Genomic DNA, 16,883 nt, shown 5'->3' with positions numbered 1-16,883 from the left:
CCCTTCTTCTCGGCTTCAGCTCAGCATCACCAAATGAAACCCAGGGAAGCGCTCTCAGTGCAGAGACCCAACCATGGTACATGGACGCCACAGTCCACGTCAGGCGGGAGCATCAGCCCGCCTCGTCGGGATGGTCTTGGGGACTCGCCGGTGGCCCCCGGAACCCGCGCGACTCCGCCGCTGGCTCCAAGACCACTGCGCATGCTCCTTACTCAGGTCCCCTAACCCGCCCCCTCCCCGGTCAGGGGGCGGGCTCTTGACGCGCGTGCGCAGTTGCTCGGCCCCGGCTTTCGGGCCGAGCGGGCGCGATGGGGCTGTGGGTCAGCGTCGCCGAGTAGCGGCGGCGTGTCGGCCTGCCGAGCGAGCGGTCTGACCCGAGGGCCGGGCTCCGGGGTCTTTGGGAGCGGGACGGAGGGCGCGGAGAGAGCCCGGGATTGCCGCCCGCCGCCATCACCCGACATGTCGGCGGAGGCCTCGGGCCCGGCGGCGGCCGCGGCCCCGGCCCCAACCCTAGAAATACCCAAGCCCTCGGGTCTGGAGCCTTGCTCCGCCGCCTACGGTCTCCAGCCGCTGACCCCCAACAGCAAGTACGTGAAGCTGAACGTGGGCGGCTCGCTTCACTACACGACGCTGCGCACCCTCACGGGGCAGGACACCATGCTCAAGGCCATGTTTAGCGGCCGCGTGGAGGTGCTCACCGACGCCGGAGGTACGCGCGCCGCCCCCCGGCCCCTAGCCCCCCAGGTCTCCCCACGCCCCTTCTGTGGTATCAGTGTCGTCAGCTCATTCTCGCTCCTCATCCCATCTCATCTCCCCTTTCTCATTCATCATCTCCCTCCTCCCGCGATCCTTTACCCCTAGCGATTAACAATTTTGTAGCGTCCCGTCCCTAACTCTCCAGGCGCTGTGGTAAGTGATTTAACACTCTCCCACGCTTTACCCCGCAGCTCCAAAAAATGTCCAAGTGGGACACCGAAATGTGGGGGAGATTCAAAGTGGTAGATAAGGATTTTGACAGCAGGAAATAAAAATTTGAGAGGGGAGCTCAACCTTCAACAAGTGTTTGTAAAGTGCTGGGTAGTGCGTTAGTAAAGGAATGTGACAAGACCGCTGCCCCTACGGAGTTCACACTTCCAGGTGGGCGGTGGGCGAGGGGTAACAAGATTGGTTAGATGTTTACTGATAAGATAATTCTTTAAGAACTTTCTCCTGGGATCCCTCCTAACCGCAGACTTGGGAGGTAATTATCTCTTTGTGGCTGGAAATGTTAAAAAGAAGCGTATGGGAATGAAGAAGTTTTAAAGGGGTTTTCTTGGATAAGGCAGAGGTTTGGGGCAGATCAGTCTTCAGACTTTTCTTGTAGCCTTGAAATCCTGTTTTCATCAACAACTTGGTAGCTCCAAGGCCGGCAGCAAAACCATCCTTCCTCCCACCCGTCCCCACCACCAGGTTGGGTGCTGATTGACCGGAGTGGCCGCCACTTTGGCACAATCCTCAACTACCTGCGTGATGGGTCCGTGCCACTGCCTGAGAGCACCAGAGAACTGGGGGAGCTACTGGGTGAAGCACGCTACTACCTGGTTCAAGGCCTGATTGAGGACTGCCAGCTGGCCCTGCAGGTGAGGGCCTCTCCCGGCCTCCTGAGTCCCACTCCTGTGTCCATGTCCCAGGGAGAGCTGCCCTAACAGTTAGATATTAGCACTGAAAAAAAAAAGATGTCAGTTACCTCCTGGAGAGAGAATTTGTCCTCTTCATCCCTGCTGCCTCACATAGTCCTCCTCACCATCTCAGGCAGGACTATTGCAATAGTTAAATGACTGCTCTTTCTGCTGGCTTGCTGTTCCTACTCAGCCATTCCAGCTGATATAGTACCACCCACCCAAGTAATTATCCTTAAGCATAACCCCAATCTGTTCTCTCATTTACTCAGAAATACTAGATAGCTCTCTATTTCACCAAGGGAAAAAATAATTTAATTTAATTTAATTTAGAAGATAATGACCTCCATGATTTTGTCCCGGGAGGCAACTTGGTTTCTTTCTCTCTCTCTCTCTCTCTCTTTTTTCTTTCTTCAAAGAAATGAAATCCTTTCCTCAATGAAATCTCATAGAAGCTGGGCTGTTTCTGATAAAACAGGGTTGAAGGTTCCAGAGCCCTTCCTGTTAGGCTCCACTTCTACCCAACAGTGGCCCTTGAGGCCTCCTGTGGATCTTTTAGGGTTCCAAGGAAGAGTTTGCAAAGCACAGCTGGAACTTAAGGGTTCAATGTCAGCTCTGCCATACCTGCTGACTGACCTTGGTGAATCACTTCCCATCTCTGACATTCTGTCCGCATGTTCCAAAAGATAAGGAATTTGAAAAGAAGTACAGTGTGTAAGTTTTACATAGAGGCTTTTATTCTGTTCTGTTTTTACAATGTTGAAAATGTTCTTTCTTTTATGATACAATAGTAATGGGAGATTATAAGTTTCTTTCTTCCTTTTTTTTTTTTAACATGGGCAGCCTCCGGGAACTGATCCTGGGTCTCTGGCATGACAGGCGAGAACTGTGCCACTGAGCCACTGTTGCCTATAAGTTTCTTTTTTAATGCCCTTACTTTATATATTAAAAAGTGCCAACTGTTATCTTGGGGGATACTTATTGGTTCTTAATTCCAAAGTATACAGTCCCTTTGGACAACAGCTATGCTTTTCAAACTTTTTGATGGCATCCCACAGAAAAAAATAAGACATACATGTACATGACTGAAATGAGAGTTTTATAAAATAGTGCTTACTTTTAGTGAAATGCACCCTGATATATTTTATTCTTTTTTCTTAAATGCTGGTTGGGACCCATTAAACTGATTTCATGACCCGACCCGTTAATGGATTACCAGTTGCAGTTGGAAAACACTGAATTAAATGATCTTGGTGACATATTCCTGCTCTGTAGTTTTGCACACCCACTATGTGTCAGGAGCGATTCTGCTATCTGCTTGACTATACGTTTTATACTTCTGTTTGACATAAAAAGAAACACGAGGCAGGTTGGGTGACACATCTCAGGTCAAAGGGCCAGTAAGTGGCAGAGCTTAGACTCAACCCCAGGTTATCTGACTCCCAAGTGCAGTGCCTTTTCTTTTGTGCTCCAGCTGCCTCTGAGACTCTTCCCATCCCCATCCCACACATCTAGCATTTGCTTGTTTGTTTAGAGGTGGTGTTTTTTATTTAAGATTTAGATATCGAGGATTGAGTTCATCCAGTTCCTCAGTAAATGGCAGTTAATCGTCTTTGGTCCATGCAGATCTTTTGTTTTTATTTTATTTTCCCTTCATGCCAAATCCCCTTCCCTGTTCCTATTCTCCCCATAGACACCCATTCCAATTCTGATGTTTTGATACATATGCTTAGATTATGTTTGTATATATATGCTTAGATTATGTTTGTACTCTTGAGAAGGTGAAGCATTGTTTTGCATATGTATGTGTTTGTGTTTTCAATTTCCATAAATGACATTGAGCTGTGGATTGTGTTCTGTTTCCTAGTTGTTTTTTTTTTTTTTTTTTTTAACATGGGCAGGCCCAGGAATCGAACCCGGGTCCTCTGGCATGGCAGGCAAGTGTCCTTGCCTGCTGAGCCACCGTGGCCCGCCCTCCTAGTTGTTTTTTTTAACTCAACTCTTCAAAATGTATTCATGCTGTTCTTCGCTTCTAGTTCTTCGCTTCTAACTGCTGCCCAGGAATCTATGGTGCACGTTCATCACATTTCACTTATACCTTCCCCTGAGCTTGGAGACCTAGATTGCCTTCCACTTCCCACTCCTGCAAATGGTGGCACAGCAGGTATCTTTGTATATGTCCACTCATGGTCCTATGCCAGGGTTTCTTGTGTTTGTAGATGGGAGTGGAATTACAGGATTGCAGGGCACATACATACTGCGTTTCATTAACTAGCATCATCATATCATTCTCCACATTGGTTGTAGCAGTTTATACTCATCAGCAGTGTATAGGGATCCCATTTCTGCATATCGTTGACAACATAGCATCATCCAGCTTCCTGAATTTGCCAATCTGATGGGTACAGAGTGATCTCATTTTTATTTGCATGCCTGGTTACCCATGAGGTTGAGCATCTTTTCATTTCTGGTTTCTTTCTGTGAACTCCTTACCAAACTTTCTACTAAGTTTCTTGTCTCTTTTTTGTGACTTTGTAGGAGATCTTTGCATATTTTAGTTCGGTCTTTCTTGACCAGGGTTCCTCAGAGAATTAAGCCCTGTTACCCTAAGGCACCCATTGTACATTATAAGTCACCTTTTCTCCTATGCATGGTACAATCTTCATTTGCCAGGCTAGTATGATAAATACCATACGATGGGTTGGCTTAAACAACAAGCATTTATCATCTCACCGTTTGAAAAGCTAGAAATCCAAAATCAAGGCTTCAGCAAGGCCAGACTTTCTCCCCAAAGTCTTTAGCATCCTTGTGCTGTTGTGCATCTCTGCCTGTATCCCATGTCAGTGCCTCTGGTCTTCCCCTAATGGCTATTTTTTACTTCTGGCCTGGCTTTTCTTTTAATAATATAGATTAAGGCCTCCAATAATACAGATTAAGGCCCACCCTCATTCAGTTGGGTCATACCTAAGTAGGATCTTAGAAGATCCTACGCAAAAAGGAGTCCACACCTTAAATGATAATACATCTCCAAAGGATCCTGTTTACAATGGGTTCACACCTACAGGACACAGATTAAGGACATGTCTTTTGTTGGTGTACATGATTTATCTACCACAGGGCCTGTTTACCTAGCATCCTTGGAAGAGCTGGAAAAAAAATAGTCACTCAAATTATTTGCCTCCTTTGAGATTCATTTGAGGAGCCCCTGTTGAGAAAGTCTGTTCTAATAATAATTTCTTGTCAGTTTTAGATGTTGCAGATATTTTCTCTTAGAATGTCATCTGCCACCTGTGATATCTGTTGTTGAATAGAAGTTCTTGATTTTTAAAAAATTGCAAATAACCATTTATCTTTGTTATCTTAAAGTAGTATATATATATGCATTGCAGAAATGTAGAAAACACAGATAATCATATGCAGAAAAAACACCAGACATCCTTCTGACTCCTGTCCTGTGTATGTTTCTATATTTTTACTAAAATAATGATCGTGTTTTATGTTTTGTAATCTGCTCTTTGTTTTTGATTGCTGTCTTTACATGTCAATAAAATTTTATCTTATCTAACATCCAGGTTATTTCTCTAGTTGTTCCGGAAATGTCTTTTATAGCTCATTTATCTAAACCAGGACCTAATTTAGATGTTCATTTTGACTGTTATGTTCTTTAAGTCTTTCCCAACCTAAACCAGCCCATTTTTACTAATGATGCTGACTTCCTAAAGAGACTACCAGGTGTCATGCACAGTGACTCACCTTTTGAATTTCATTGGTAGTTTCCTCATGGTTTCATCTGATCTCCCCTTCCCTGAATTCCCACTAAACTAGAAGTTAGAGTTAAAGAATTGATAGTAACCTCTTTTGCTAGACTACAGTTTAGGAAATGTTATATATTTCGTATTGTGTTATATCCGGAGACCCATAATGTTGCTAGTATGACCCATCATTAGCTATGTTCAGAATTGGTTGCAGGATTCAGCTGTTAGTGGTTCATCCCTCCATTGTAATTACACTTCCTGGTTGCCAGCTATAACAAATTCACGTGATTGGGCACTATATGGATGCCACTTACCTATCAACTACATACCAATTGATAATCCATGCCTGAATCAATAATTTCACTGGAGTTACATAATACTTATGTTATAACCATTCCTTCAACATTTTGTGGGATTATTTATAGTCATGCTTTCCATTATCAACTGGAGAAACTCCTGATTTTAATGCAGTCAGATCCCTTGATATCGTTTGCCTAATGGTATATCCTTTTTGGGTCTTGTATAGTTTTATCTTACAACATAGGTTTTTTAATCAAAATGGAATTCACTTTTAGAAATGTGAATTACCAAGAGATTTAACCCTTGTTTTGTCCGCCATATAGTGGTTTTCCCAGGGTGATATACTAAACAGTCTGTGGTAGTCAGTGTCCAGAGTGTGTGATTCTTGCCTCCTGGTATTGAAGCCCTTGTTTGGTCCCCCCCACACTGAATAGGGCTGACCTATGCAACTGATAGGATACTGCCAAAGCTAGGTCATAAAAGACAAGTGTCCACCCTGTTCTCTCATGGATCACTCACTCAGGGAAGCCAGCTGCCATGTTATGAAGACACTCAGGTAGCCCTAGGGACAGGTCCACTTGGTAAGGAGCTGAGGGCTCCTAACAACAGTCAGCACAACTTGCCAGCCACATGAGTAAACCAGCTCGGAAGCAGCTCTCCAGGCTCAATCAGGACTTCAGATGACTACAGCCCTGATCAACATTTTGACTGTAACTTCATGAGGGACCTAACTCGGGACCATCCAGCTAAGCCAATCCCAAATTCCTGACCCACAGAAATCGTGTGAGATAATAAATGTTTATTTTTTATTTAAGCTGCTAAAGTTTTGGAGTAATTTGTTATACAACAATAGATAATTACTACATATTTTGGTATATGAAGTGGGGTTCTGCCATGACCAAACCTAAAATATGGGAGTAGCTTTAGAACTGAAAAGTGAGCAGAAACTGGAAGGATTTTGAAGAGTGTGTTAGTAAAGAATCTGTTCATAGAAATCTGATGGCCCTGAGGAGGGGGAAGGTGAGGGCTTAAAGAACAGCGAGGAAACTAGTGGAAAGAGGACCTTTGTTATGTAGTCACAGAAAGTTTGGCAACACTATCACCTGCAGTAACATAGAAAGTAGAAAAAGTTCCAAATGAACTGGATGATTTAGTTAAGGAGATTTCCAAGCAGGATGTTGAAGGTGCCACCTTATTTCTTCTTGCATATAGTAAAATGGGAGGGGATAGGGTAAGCTGAAGGAAAATCAGTTGAACAAAATGGAGCCAGGACTTGCTGGGTTTGAAAATTCCCAGCCTTTCCAGATAACAAAAGATGTTGAAATTAGCCATGGCTTCCCAGATAAAGATTAAATATAAGACATTCTCAGGAAAACATGGTCTAAAGTTGAAACTGAAGATGTGATTAATAAAATCCTGTGTTAAGACCCCAGGAATAGCCATAAAGATGCCTCAGAGAGTTATTCTGTCAAATATTAGCATCTAAGAATCTTCAGGGTGTTGTCTCTCAGCTATCTCAGCATAAGCCCAAGGTAGAAAGAGGCTTATCTTACAGAGCTTTGTGAGTGTGGCTTTTAATGAGAGGAACTACAGTAAGATTCATAAGGTACCCATTAGTTTTTAAGAAAATTATGTTGGCAAAAATACTGCCAGCTTGGACTAAAAGGGACAGAGTCTGAGCAAAAAGAAAAGAGACTTTTGAACTTCTGTCGACAGAAAGCAGGCTGAGAAAACTATGAAGCTGCAAGATGTACTACCTTTTATAGAAAAAGAAGGGTGACTGAAAGCAGAACCAAGAGCCATGGAGAATCATTCCTGGACGGGAGTAGAATCAAAGAACTTCCAATATTTGATCACCTGGATTTCAGAATTTCTATGACTCCTTTGTGTCTTCTGTTTTTCCCCATTCTAAACAAGAGTGTACAAATTGGTTAGCCTATGTCTGTCTGCCATTGTATGTTGGATATGTGGAGGTAGATAACTTATCTCTTTAGTTCATAGGTCTTCAGATCAAGAGGAAATGTACTTTGGGAACTGTAGTTAAGAAACTACATCTAAGGAACCTCATCCCCACCTAGACCTGATTTACATGAGAAGATTCTGTATGTTAGTCTGTTTCTGTAATGGGATGAGACTTCTGGGGACCTTTGGGAGGGATGAGTTGTTTTTGCATGTGAAAAGGATGTGAGTAAATGTGGGCCAGACGGTGGATGTTCAAGCCAGCCTCTAAGGCACCCTCCAATGATTCTTGCCTCCTGGTAGTCATTCCCTTGCATAGTGTAGTCTACTACAATGAATAGGTCTGACTTCTATAGCCAGTAGGATATTGAAGAAATAATGGTGTGTGACTTCTGAAGCTATATCATAAAAGACATTGAGGTCTTCATTTTGCTCTCTCCGGAACCATTTGCTCTGGGGCAGCCAGCTGCCACATCCTGAGGACTCTCAAGCAACTCTCTGGCACAGTCCAAATGACAGGGATCAGGTGCTTCCCACCAACAGCTGATATGAATTCGCCAGCCAGATGAGTGAGCTTTTTCAGAAATGGATCCTCCAGATGCAGCCAAGCCTTCTGATGGTTGCATCTTGGCTGCAACCTTAACTATACCCTCCATTCCAGAACCACCTAGCTAAGCACTCCTAAATTCCCAACCCACAGAAAGTATAAGATAATAAGTATTTATTGTTAATTTAGGCTGCTAAGCAGCAATGTATAACTAGTATACAATCTGTACTTTGCTTATTGGTTTATGGTGTCCTTGTTATAAGTAACCAGTTCTCATATACACATTGATCTGCTTCTGAGCTCTTTATTCTATTGGTTTGTTTGTTTCTATGCCAGAACCATACTGTTTTTATGACTTTGTAAGTATACTTTAACATCTACTAGGGTTATTCTCCTCTTTGGTCTTCTTTTAAAAAATTGACCTTAGTAATTTTAGGCTTTTATTTTTCCATATTAATTTTAGAATAACTTTTAGAAGTTTATTAAAAAAATCTATTTTAAATTTAGAAGAAGTTTAATACTAAGTTTTAAAAAAAGTCTTCTGGAATCTGTATTAGAACTGCCCATCTGGTTTTTAGGTTAGGAGAGGTAAGAGGGATTTTGACATGAAGATTCTAGAAGAACGAAGGCCATGTGTCTGGTCCCAGTTTTTGCCTGTAACCTTGTCCTAACCAGGTTCATTCATTCACAGATATTTATTGAGTATGTATTAAGCACTTGTTCTCTCTGAAGGAAGAGACAGACCATAAGCAAATACACCAAAAAATGAGACTGTGTGAAAGGGAGGAAGGAGAGGAAGCTGCTTTAGTCGTGGAGCTTAGAAGGACTGGCACCTGTCCAGGAGGCACCACTTGAGCTGAGAACTGAATTGTAAGAAGGAAGCAGCCATGCTAAGTGCTAGGTGAAGAGTATTCCAGACAGGACAGTAGCAAAGGGCGAGGACGGCTGCAACCTGAGTTGCAAAGGAGCAGGCTCTTGCCCAGTGGGGTTGAAGCCTGTGGAGTTGAAGCCTGACCAACAAGAGGAGAGTGGGAGGAGACGAGGGTCAGAGAAGTCAGAGATGGGATCCTGCAGAGCTCAGAATCTGGACTGTTCTTCCCTCAGGGCAGTGGGCAGCTCTGGAAGGCTTTTAAGTGGGGGAGAGACTGGTTATGCTGTTAACCACCTTCCGCTTCTTCCCCAGCAAAAAAGGGAGAACCTGTCCCCGCTGTGCCTCATCCCCACCGTGACATCTCCCCGGGAGGAGCAGCAGCTCCTGGCCAGCACCTCCAAGGTGAGGCCCCTGAGCCCTGTAGGGTGGAGGTGGGGAGGCCTCTCCCTGTAGCCTGACCCCCAGCCTTTTCCTCCATCCTCTCCCCCAACAGCCCGTGGTGAAGCTTCTGCACAACCGCAGTAACAACAAGTACTCCTACACCAGGTGACCACCCTGTGGGGTTTGTGCTGGGTGGAATCTTGGGATCCAGCACAGCCCTGCTCCTGACCCCAGGGACAGGCTGTGGCCACACAGAGGAACTAAAAGAATGCCTGCCCAAATGCAAATTCCAGCCTTACTGCTTACCTGCTGGGTCGTTTGGGCAGGTCATTTTTGCTTCGGAGCTTCAGTTTTATCATCAGTAAACTGGGGCTCAGGTATTAAGTGATAATGGGTTGCATTTAATAAGTGCTTATTTTACAACCGGCATTGGCCTAAGCACTTTGCACATGTTAATTCATATAGTCCTCACGGTTTAGGCAGGAATTGTTGTGTATCCATTTTACAGATAAGGAGGTTGAGGCACCTCCAGGTATACTAACTTGCTGAGGGTCACTCAGTAATAAAGTGGTAGAGCCAGGACACTAGGTTAGTCGCGCTGGCTCCAGGACCTGCATGGGTAGCAACTCTGTTCCCCGGGAGGAGCAGCAGCTCCTGGCCAGCACCTCTGCCATGCTGGGATTTGCTCAGCAAATGCTGCTTCCCTTCTGAGGCCCACTTAGCCTCGCCCCAGAGGGAGGAAGCACCTTGCTGGGCACCCAACCCTGGGGCAGAACCAGAGTACAGGAGGAGTTCTAGGGGAACAGAGGGAGGGAAGCCAATCGTGCTGAGGCCTCCTGGCCCCCTGGTCCCCAGCACTTCAGATGACAACTTATTAAAGAACATCGAGCTGTTTGACAAACTGGCCCTGCGCTTCCACGGGCGGCTGCTCTTCCTCAAGGATGTACTGGGGGACGAGATCTGCTGCTGGTCTTTCTACGGGCAGGGCCGCAAAATCGCCGAGGTGTGCTGCACCTCCATTGTCTATGCCACGGAGAAGAAGCAGACCAAGGTCAGATGGGATCCAGGGCTAGCCTGGGAGGGGTGTGGTGGTGGGCAGTACCAGGACCCCAGACACAGGCAGCTCAGCAGATCAGGCATGGGAAGGAGTCCATCACTGGGAGTCAGGAGCTGGGGTTCTGGGGTCTTGGGTATGTAACCTTAGGTGAGTCACTTAATCTCTGTGAGTCTCCATTTCTCCATTTGTTGGAGTAGAGTGGGCTTCTTAACCTAGAGCAGTTGGAGGGATTTCAAGGCTATCTGTGATTCCCTGAAATAGTATCCGAGTTTGGAAGTGTGTACTCATTTTTCTGTGCAGAGCGTCCGATAGTTGAGTTAGAATCTTGGAATAGTCCATGACCCAAAATAGGTTCTTAAAACCTCAGGACCAGCTGGTCTCTTAGAACATACTCTAAATCATTAACATGGCATCCATCAGCAAATGCTTTCCAAGCATCTGTGCTGAGCAGTGCACCAGCCCAGCCAAAACCAAGGTGAAGGAGGCACTGAGCTTAGTACCAGTCCTGCCGATCCACCAGTTCGGTCCTTTCTGGCCTTAATTGGAGGGACTTGCCTCAGACTGACCATAATTCTTCCAAGTCTCTAAGCCCTCAGTACTGTTTCACACATAGGTGCCTCTCTTCTTGGAATTATCTTCCCTTGTCTCTGTCTGCCTAATGAACATGTGCTTAATCTTTAAGTCCTAAGCCAAGCATCACTTTCTTAGGGACACTCCACTTATGAACTTTGAGTCCACCAACCCCAAAGTTGGTTACTCTCTTCCTGGCTAAATATGGTGTCTATTATAGTCTACAGGGGTTTCCTCCACAGCAGGGTGCTAGCGTCTTATGGGCAGGATGGTGCCTTTTTGCCTCCTGACTCCCTGGCATTAATCCAGCCAGTCATACAGAGTAAGCCAGGAAACACTTACTGAATACATGAATGAATGGATGCATGAACGAATGAATGAACAACCCAGCTTTCAAGAAGCTTCCTCTGTAATCAGGGAGACCAGAAGATAAAACAATTTTAGAATAAAACTAGTTAAGAGATATGTTAATTATATCCTCCCAGGGCCATATGATGGAGACCACCCCCAATCACCTCTTTGACATCCCTTTCTACTCTCTCTTTTCATCATTTTCCATCAGTCTCATCAACTTCCTGACTGATCTTCAGATTATACCCTAAGCACATTCCTGCCCCAGAACTTTGCACTTTTGCCTTTTCCCAGACTGCTCTTTCTCTAGCTGTCTACCTGGCTCCCTCCCTCCCCTCCTTGGTTTTCCACCAAATGTTACCTTCTCAGAGAGGCCTTCTCTTAACTCACTTTTAAAAAGTTGCCACACTCTGAGCCCTTGCCATCCCACCCACTTTCTCTGCTACATTCTTCTCCATCATATTTCTCACCATTTGACTTACTTTAGGTCTTTTGTGCCTGTGTCCTCTCCCTAGAATATAAACTTCCTGAGGGTATGGATTCTGTCTGTTGTGTTCATTGCTGTATTCCCAATACCTAGTGCAATCACTCAGTAAATATTTATCAAGTGAGAGAATATACCAAGAAACCTGGCAGCAGATAACTCAGAGCTGGGCCTCTGCAGTAAGGAAGCTGCAGAGAAGACAGTCCAGGCCAAAGAATCAGTGATTGCACAGGCTAGAGGGGGGGTCAGTGCAGGAGAAATTGGGCAAGGGGGATGTTTGTGTGTGGGCCAGAGGGTAGGAGCTGGGGATTGCTGGCCTTTTGCAGGTGGAATTCCCAGAGGCCCGCATCTTTGAGGAGACCCTGAACATCCTGATCTATGAAACTCCCCGGGGCCCAGACCTGGCCCTCCTGGAGGCCACAGGGGGCGCAGCTGGAGGTGGCGGGGCAGGCCGAGGGGAGGATGAAGAGAACCGAGAACACCGTGTCCGCAGGATCCACGTCCGGCGCCACATCACCCATGACGAGCGTCCTCACGGCCAACAGATAGTCTTCAAGGACTGATCTCCTGCTGCTCCCTTGCCTTCCTACTGCCCTTGGGCCCAGTCCCTCTCTCTCTTTCCCTCCCGTCCCTAGCCTTTTGCCCCGGCTCTGCTGGCCAAGTCGTGGGTCTTCCTCCTGCCCTCTCACTGCATGGTACAGTTCACTTCAGTCTTTTTCCATCCGTTCCTAGCTCGTTGCTAACAGCAAGGTACATTCCAGCCTCCCCCCTCAGTCCGAGCCCTGCAGAAGGCCTACATTTGTCTCCTCACCCCAATTCTTGTCCTGCTGTTTCCTACACAGCAGGTTTAGAATGATTTTGAATTCCCTCGCTGTTTTTTCAGTTCATTGTACATGCCAAAGTGTCAACGCAACCCTCATAACACCCAGCACGTTCTGAGCCGCCTTTTCCACCACTGTGTGGGGTACTTTACTTCCCTCCTTCCCCTCCCCCCACCAGTTCTCCCCACCACCTTAACTTTGTACTAGGCTGGCCAGCGCCTGCACCAGCTCAGCTCTCTTCTCAATCTGTTTCATATTATTTATTTTAATTTTCTATTAAATTATTGAAATAAAATTGAGTTGAGGGTCTGATTGTGGCTCCCAGGGAGAGGGACAGGGAGATGGCTTATGTTAATGAGGTCCTTGGCTAGTTAGATGGGAAGACACATTAGCCCCTGCCTCAAGTTTCTCCCTGAGCTTCCTAGCAAGGAATGAAGTCAGGAGTTAGGAGAGGATTCAAAATCTGTATTTCAATGCACACCAGTCAGCTCCCTTTCCCACCCTCAGGTCCCACCCTAGCCCTGCCATAGAGAGAGGAGGTTCTGGCTACTCCTCAAGCTGTCCCTGAGGGTGGTGTCTCCTGCCTTCAAGGGTCTGGTGCAAAGACAAAGTCGAGGGCCTGGCGCTCTGCTCCAGCCACGTTTGGGTGCCAAAGATCCACAATGAAGACCACGCGAGGCCCATCTTCAGGGGCACCTAGAGCATATGGAGATGGAGACAGGAGAGCTGCTCACATGAATTGCCAGGGTGGCAGGAGGAGACACCAAATAATCACAAAAGCAAACAGCAAGTACATGCCAGGCATTGTTCTAGACCTTTCTATTTGTCAGCTGTTAATCATCAAAATAGACTCTGAGGTAGTACCATAATTATCCTCATTTTAGACAAAATAGCCAAGGCACAGAGAGGCTAAGTAACTTGCTCAGAGCCACACAGCTAATAAGTGCTAGAGCTTGGACAAAAACCCAGGTGGTCCAGACTCAGGGTCCTGTGCTGTTAACTACTTTGCTATACACCTGCATTAGCTTAGCTAGGCCTTGCAATCACCTGATAAAGAGGGCAGTTGCCTCATTTCACAGGTGATGGGAGAGGTCATATCACTTGCTCAAGGTCACACAGCTGGGAAATTTGTGACTGGACTGGAAGCCGTTGGGGCCTCAGTCTGCAGCCCTCTCGTCTACTCCCCTGGCAGGATGGGGGCCCCGTTACCATTATGAGCCACTGTATGCAGGAAGGAGTCGTCCACCAGTAGACAGTGCCCCTCAGCCCAGCACTGGGGCTCACCGCCGACCACCAGCTCACAGCCAGGGGGGATCTTCAGGCCTGTGGGAAGAGACTCAGGTATCTGACACCCCTGCTTCTGTCCAAGGGGCCCACGCTATTCAGTCAGTAAGCAGATCTGAGGTTCTGGTAGGCTCCAGATTCTATGCTGGCCCCTCCCTGCTCTCTGGAAGGGGACTGGAGTATAATTATGATACAGGAGTGGATGAAAGGAGTGCTAGAAGATGGGAGAAATGCAATGGAAAGTGCAATCTATTCTGTTGGAGGGAAAAGGAAAGACTTGGTGCTAGACCCTGCCTCCCCACCAGGTTTAGGGCGACTGTGACACCATCCTGGCTTCTACCCCAGACCACATACTCGGGTGCTGTGAGAAAACTGATGTGGAATAGGAAGGCATCCCAGAGAAGGTGTGACACTCAAAAATTTGTGTCCTGATGGCTGAGCAGGAGTTTTCCAGGAGGTGCTAAGGGGGAAGGGCCCTCTAGGCTGAGTGCAGGATGTGCCTGGCATCTGCCAGAAGCGGCCAGAAGGCCTTCATCATGAGAACACTGTGAGAGGGAGGAGGCAGAGGGGAAGGTGGGAGATGAGGAGAAGGACCCTGACTGGCAGTGTGCCTGGAAGTGCAGGACACATGCAGCTGGCAGCACAGAAGATGATTTTAGGTGAAACAATATCATGGCATTAAATTGCAATCAAGGTTGTTTCCTTTTCCATTTTCTTTCCCTCTTTAAAGCATCATAAAGATAATCTCAGCTTGATGCTACCACAATTTTAACAACCGAAGAAACTGCTCCCTCTTGAACTCAAAGAGTGCAGGCGTCAGGCTCAGAGAGATCAAGAACATTCAGCAGGAGTTTTCAAAGCTTTCTTTTTTTGACGAGTAATTCTGCCGAGTGTTTATTACTTGCCCCCAACAGAAAGTCTATAAATCTATAAAGATTCCTTGTAAATATATAAGGAAAAAAATGTGGCGGGAGTTGATGGGAAGAAACATATTATGGTGTTAAATGGCGGTGGCAAAGCTTATGAGGCAGATAACTAAGCTCACAAAATGCTGCTGTGTGCAGGAAGGAGTCCAAGATTTCTGAGAAGAGAGACACATTCAGAACTGGAGTGGAGGGAGCTCTGGTGGCAGAGGAGAGGGTTCAAGAAGGTGTCTGTGGACAGCACCTACTTACCTAGATGGCATCTGACCCGGGCATTGGTGGGCCCACAGCGGCCCTCGAGCCGTGCCCCAGGCAGGAGGACGGAGAAGCCAGCATTGCCGAAGGTGTTGGCACTCATAAAGCTCCGCAGCCCCCTCAGTGCCCGATAGGCACCCGGGCACCGGCGGCAGTTGCTGGGTTGGCACCGGCCGGCTTGGTACAGTAGGAGCTGGTAGCACCCAGGGGCCAGGGGCGGGGACCAGCCCCGAGGCAATGGGGTAGTCCCTGAGAAGTCCCAGCTCACAGCCCCAAAGTCCCGCAAAATGGCAGCGAAGCTGCTCTCCAGAAGCTCCACATCATGCCGCTGGGCATCCCGCAGCACAAAGGGGGCCGAGGGCAGGTCTGGCAGGAAAAGCAAACCTGGGCGCTGAATGCCCAGGACCCCTGGCCCTCCCCCAGGCCCTGCACCACCCTGAGCCGCCCGCCTCACCCTGCCCATCCCAGCCCAGGAGTAGCGCCTGGCATAGGCTCGGAGCCGACGGCTCACTAGGCCTTCTGTCCTGGGTCCGTCCCCAGGCTCCCCAGTGCTCCCTGCGTTTGCTCTGCCAGCCCCAGCGCACCCTCCAGGCCCACCACTGACACCCCTGGCCCGGCTCCCAGTGCCCAGAGGCTGCAAGTCTTGGGAGCCTAGGCGGTAGCAGTACCAGAGGAAGAGGGAAGTGAGGGCTCCAAGGAGCAGGGTAAGAGCTGAGGAGGCCATAGGCAGCGGCCAGGGGGGCATGGTGGGCAGGGGGGCCGGGGTCAAGAGGCCTGGGCCATCTCCCAGGCCCCAGTTACCCTGTTCCCCCAACTCTCCCCCTGTCCCTCCCATGGTTGTTTCCTGCTTCCCCCCTGGGCTGTTTCCCTTCCACATTCCTACTCTTGGTTCTCTCTCTCTTTCTGGGGTCTCCTCTCCTCCGCGTGTCTCCCTTTCTTCTCCCTCTCTCTCCTCTCCTTCATGTACCCTTAACTGGCTTTTCCCTTTCTTCAGCTTCTTTCTCCTTCTAACTTTCTTCTTCTCTCTCCTCCCCCTCTCTCCTCTCCTCTCTCTTCTTTTTCCTTCCCACAACCTCCTCCCTCTGCCTCTGCCTCTCCTTTCTTCTCCTCTCCTCTCTCCCTTCCACCCCCGCCCTCCTCTTCGCTCTCTTTTTCTCTCCCTCCCTTTCCCTTCACCTTCCCAGACAGCAATTCCTACCCTACCTGAGCCCGCAGCCCCTTCGTCCGCACCGGCTTCTCTCCCTCCTTCCTCTCCCCTCGCCTTCCTGCCCTCGCTTCTCTCTCGACCCGGCCCGCCGGTCCTGCTCCCTGGCTCCCTCTCTCCTACTCGCTCCAGCCTTGGCTCCCACTCACCCTGACGTCACCCCTCCCCGTAGCCCTCTCAATTCAGCTCCTCCCGCCCCCGTCCAGTGGCAGCTGCATCTCAGGCTGGGGAGGCGGGGGTGGGGGTGGGGGGGATCGGCGTCTCCGGGTTTGCAGCCCCCCTTGGCCCCGACGGGGCGCCACGTGGGGGCGGGGAGGTAGCAGGGGGCACTGCGCCAACCTCCAGCCGGCCCGCAATGCGAAAAGGAGGGGCGGGGGCTGGAGGGGCGGGGCCAAGTCAGGGGCGGAGCGAGCGCGCGCACTGGGCTGGCGCTCCGAGACGGGGGGGGGGGCGGATCCCGGGG

At 48.2% G+C, this 16,883-nt stretch overlaps 2 protein-coding genes across 2 annotated transcripts; one reads left to right on the top strand and one right to left on the bottom strand.

Annotated features, from left to right (window-relative positions):
* Positions 1-277: 277 nt before the first annotated feature.
* Positions 278-13,023, top strand: KCTD13 (potassium channel tetramerization domain containing 13). The gene is made up of 6 exons (XM_077141280.1): positions 278-709; positions 1,450-1,619; positions 9,403-9,492; positions 9,584-9,636; positions 10,327-10,522; positions 12,260-13,023. The coding sequence occupies exons 1-6, from the start codon at positions 460-462 to the stop codon at positions 12,494-12,496; spliced, it is 996 nt and encodes a 331-aa protein (XP_076997395.1). The 5' UTR covers positions 278-459; the 3' UTR covers positions 12,497-13,023.
* Positions 13,024-13,207: 184 nt separating this feature from the next.
* On the bottom strand, positions 13,208-16,551 carry ASPHD1 (aspartate beta-hydroxylase domain containing 1). The gene is made up of 3 exons (XM_077141281.1): positions 15,214-16,551; positions 13,964-14,077; positions 13,208-13,450 (listed from the first exon to the last, which is right to left on the bottom strand). Exons 1-3 carry the CDS (start codon positions 16,091-16,093, stop codon positions 13,341-13,343), a joined length of 1,104 nt encoding a protein of 367 aa, XP_076997396.1. The 5' UTR covers positions 16,094-16,551; the 3' UTR covers positions 13,208-13,340.
* Between the last annotated feature and the right edge of the window lie 332 nt (positions 16,552-16,883).

Source organism: Tamandua tetradactyla, chromosome 23 (assembly GCF_023851605.1).
Source record: "Tamandua tetradactyla isolate mTamTet1 chromosome 23, mTamTet1.pri, whole genome shotgun sequence".
NCBI lineage: Eukaryota > Metazoa > Chordata > Mammalia > Pilosa > Myrmecophagidae > Tamandua > Tamandua tetradactyla.
This window is presented reverse-complemented; position numbering and strand designations above follow the sequence as displayed.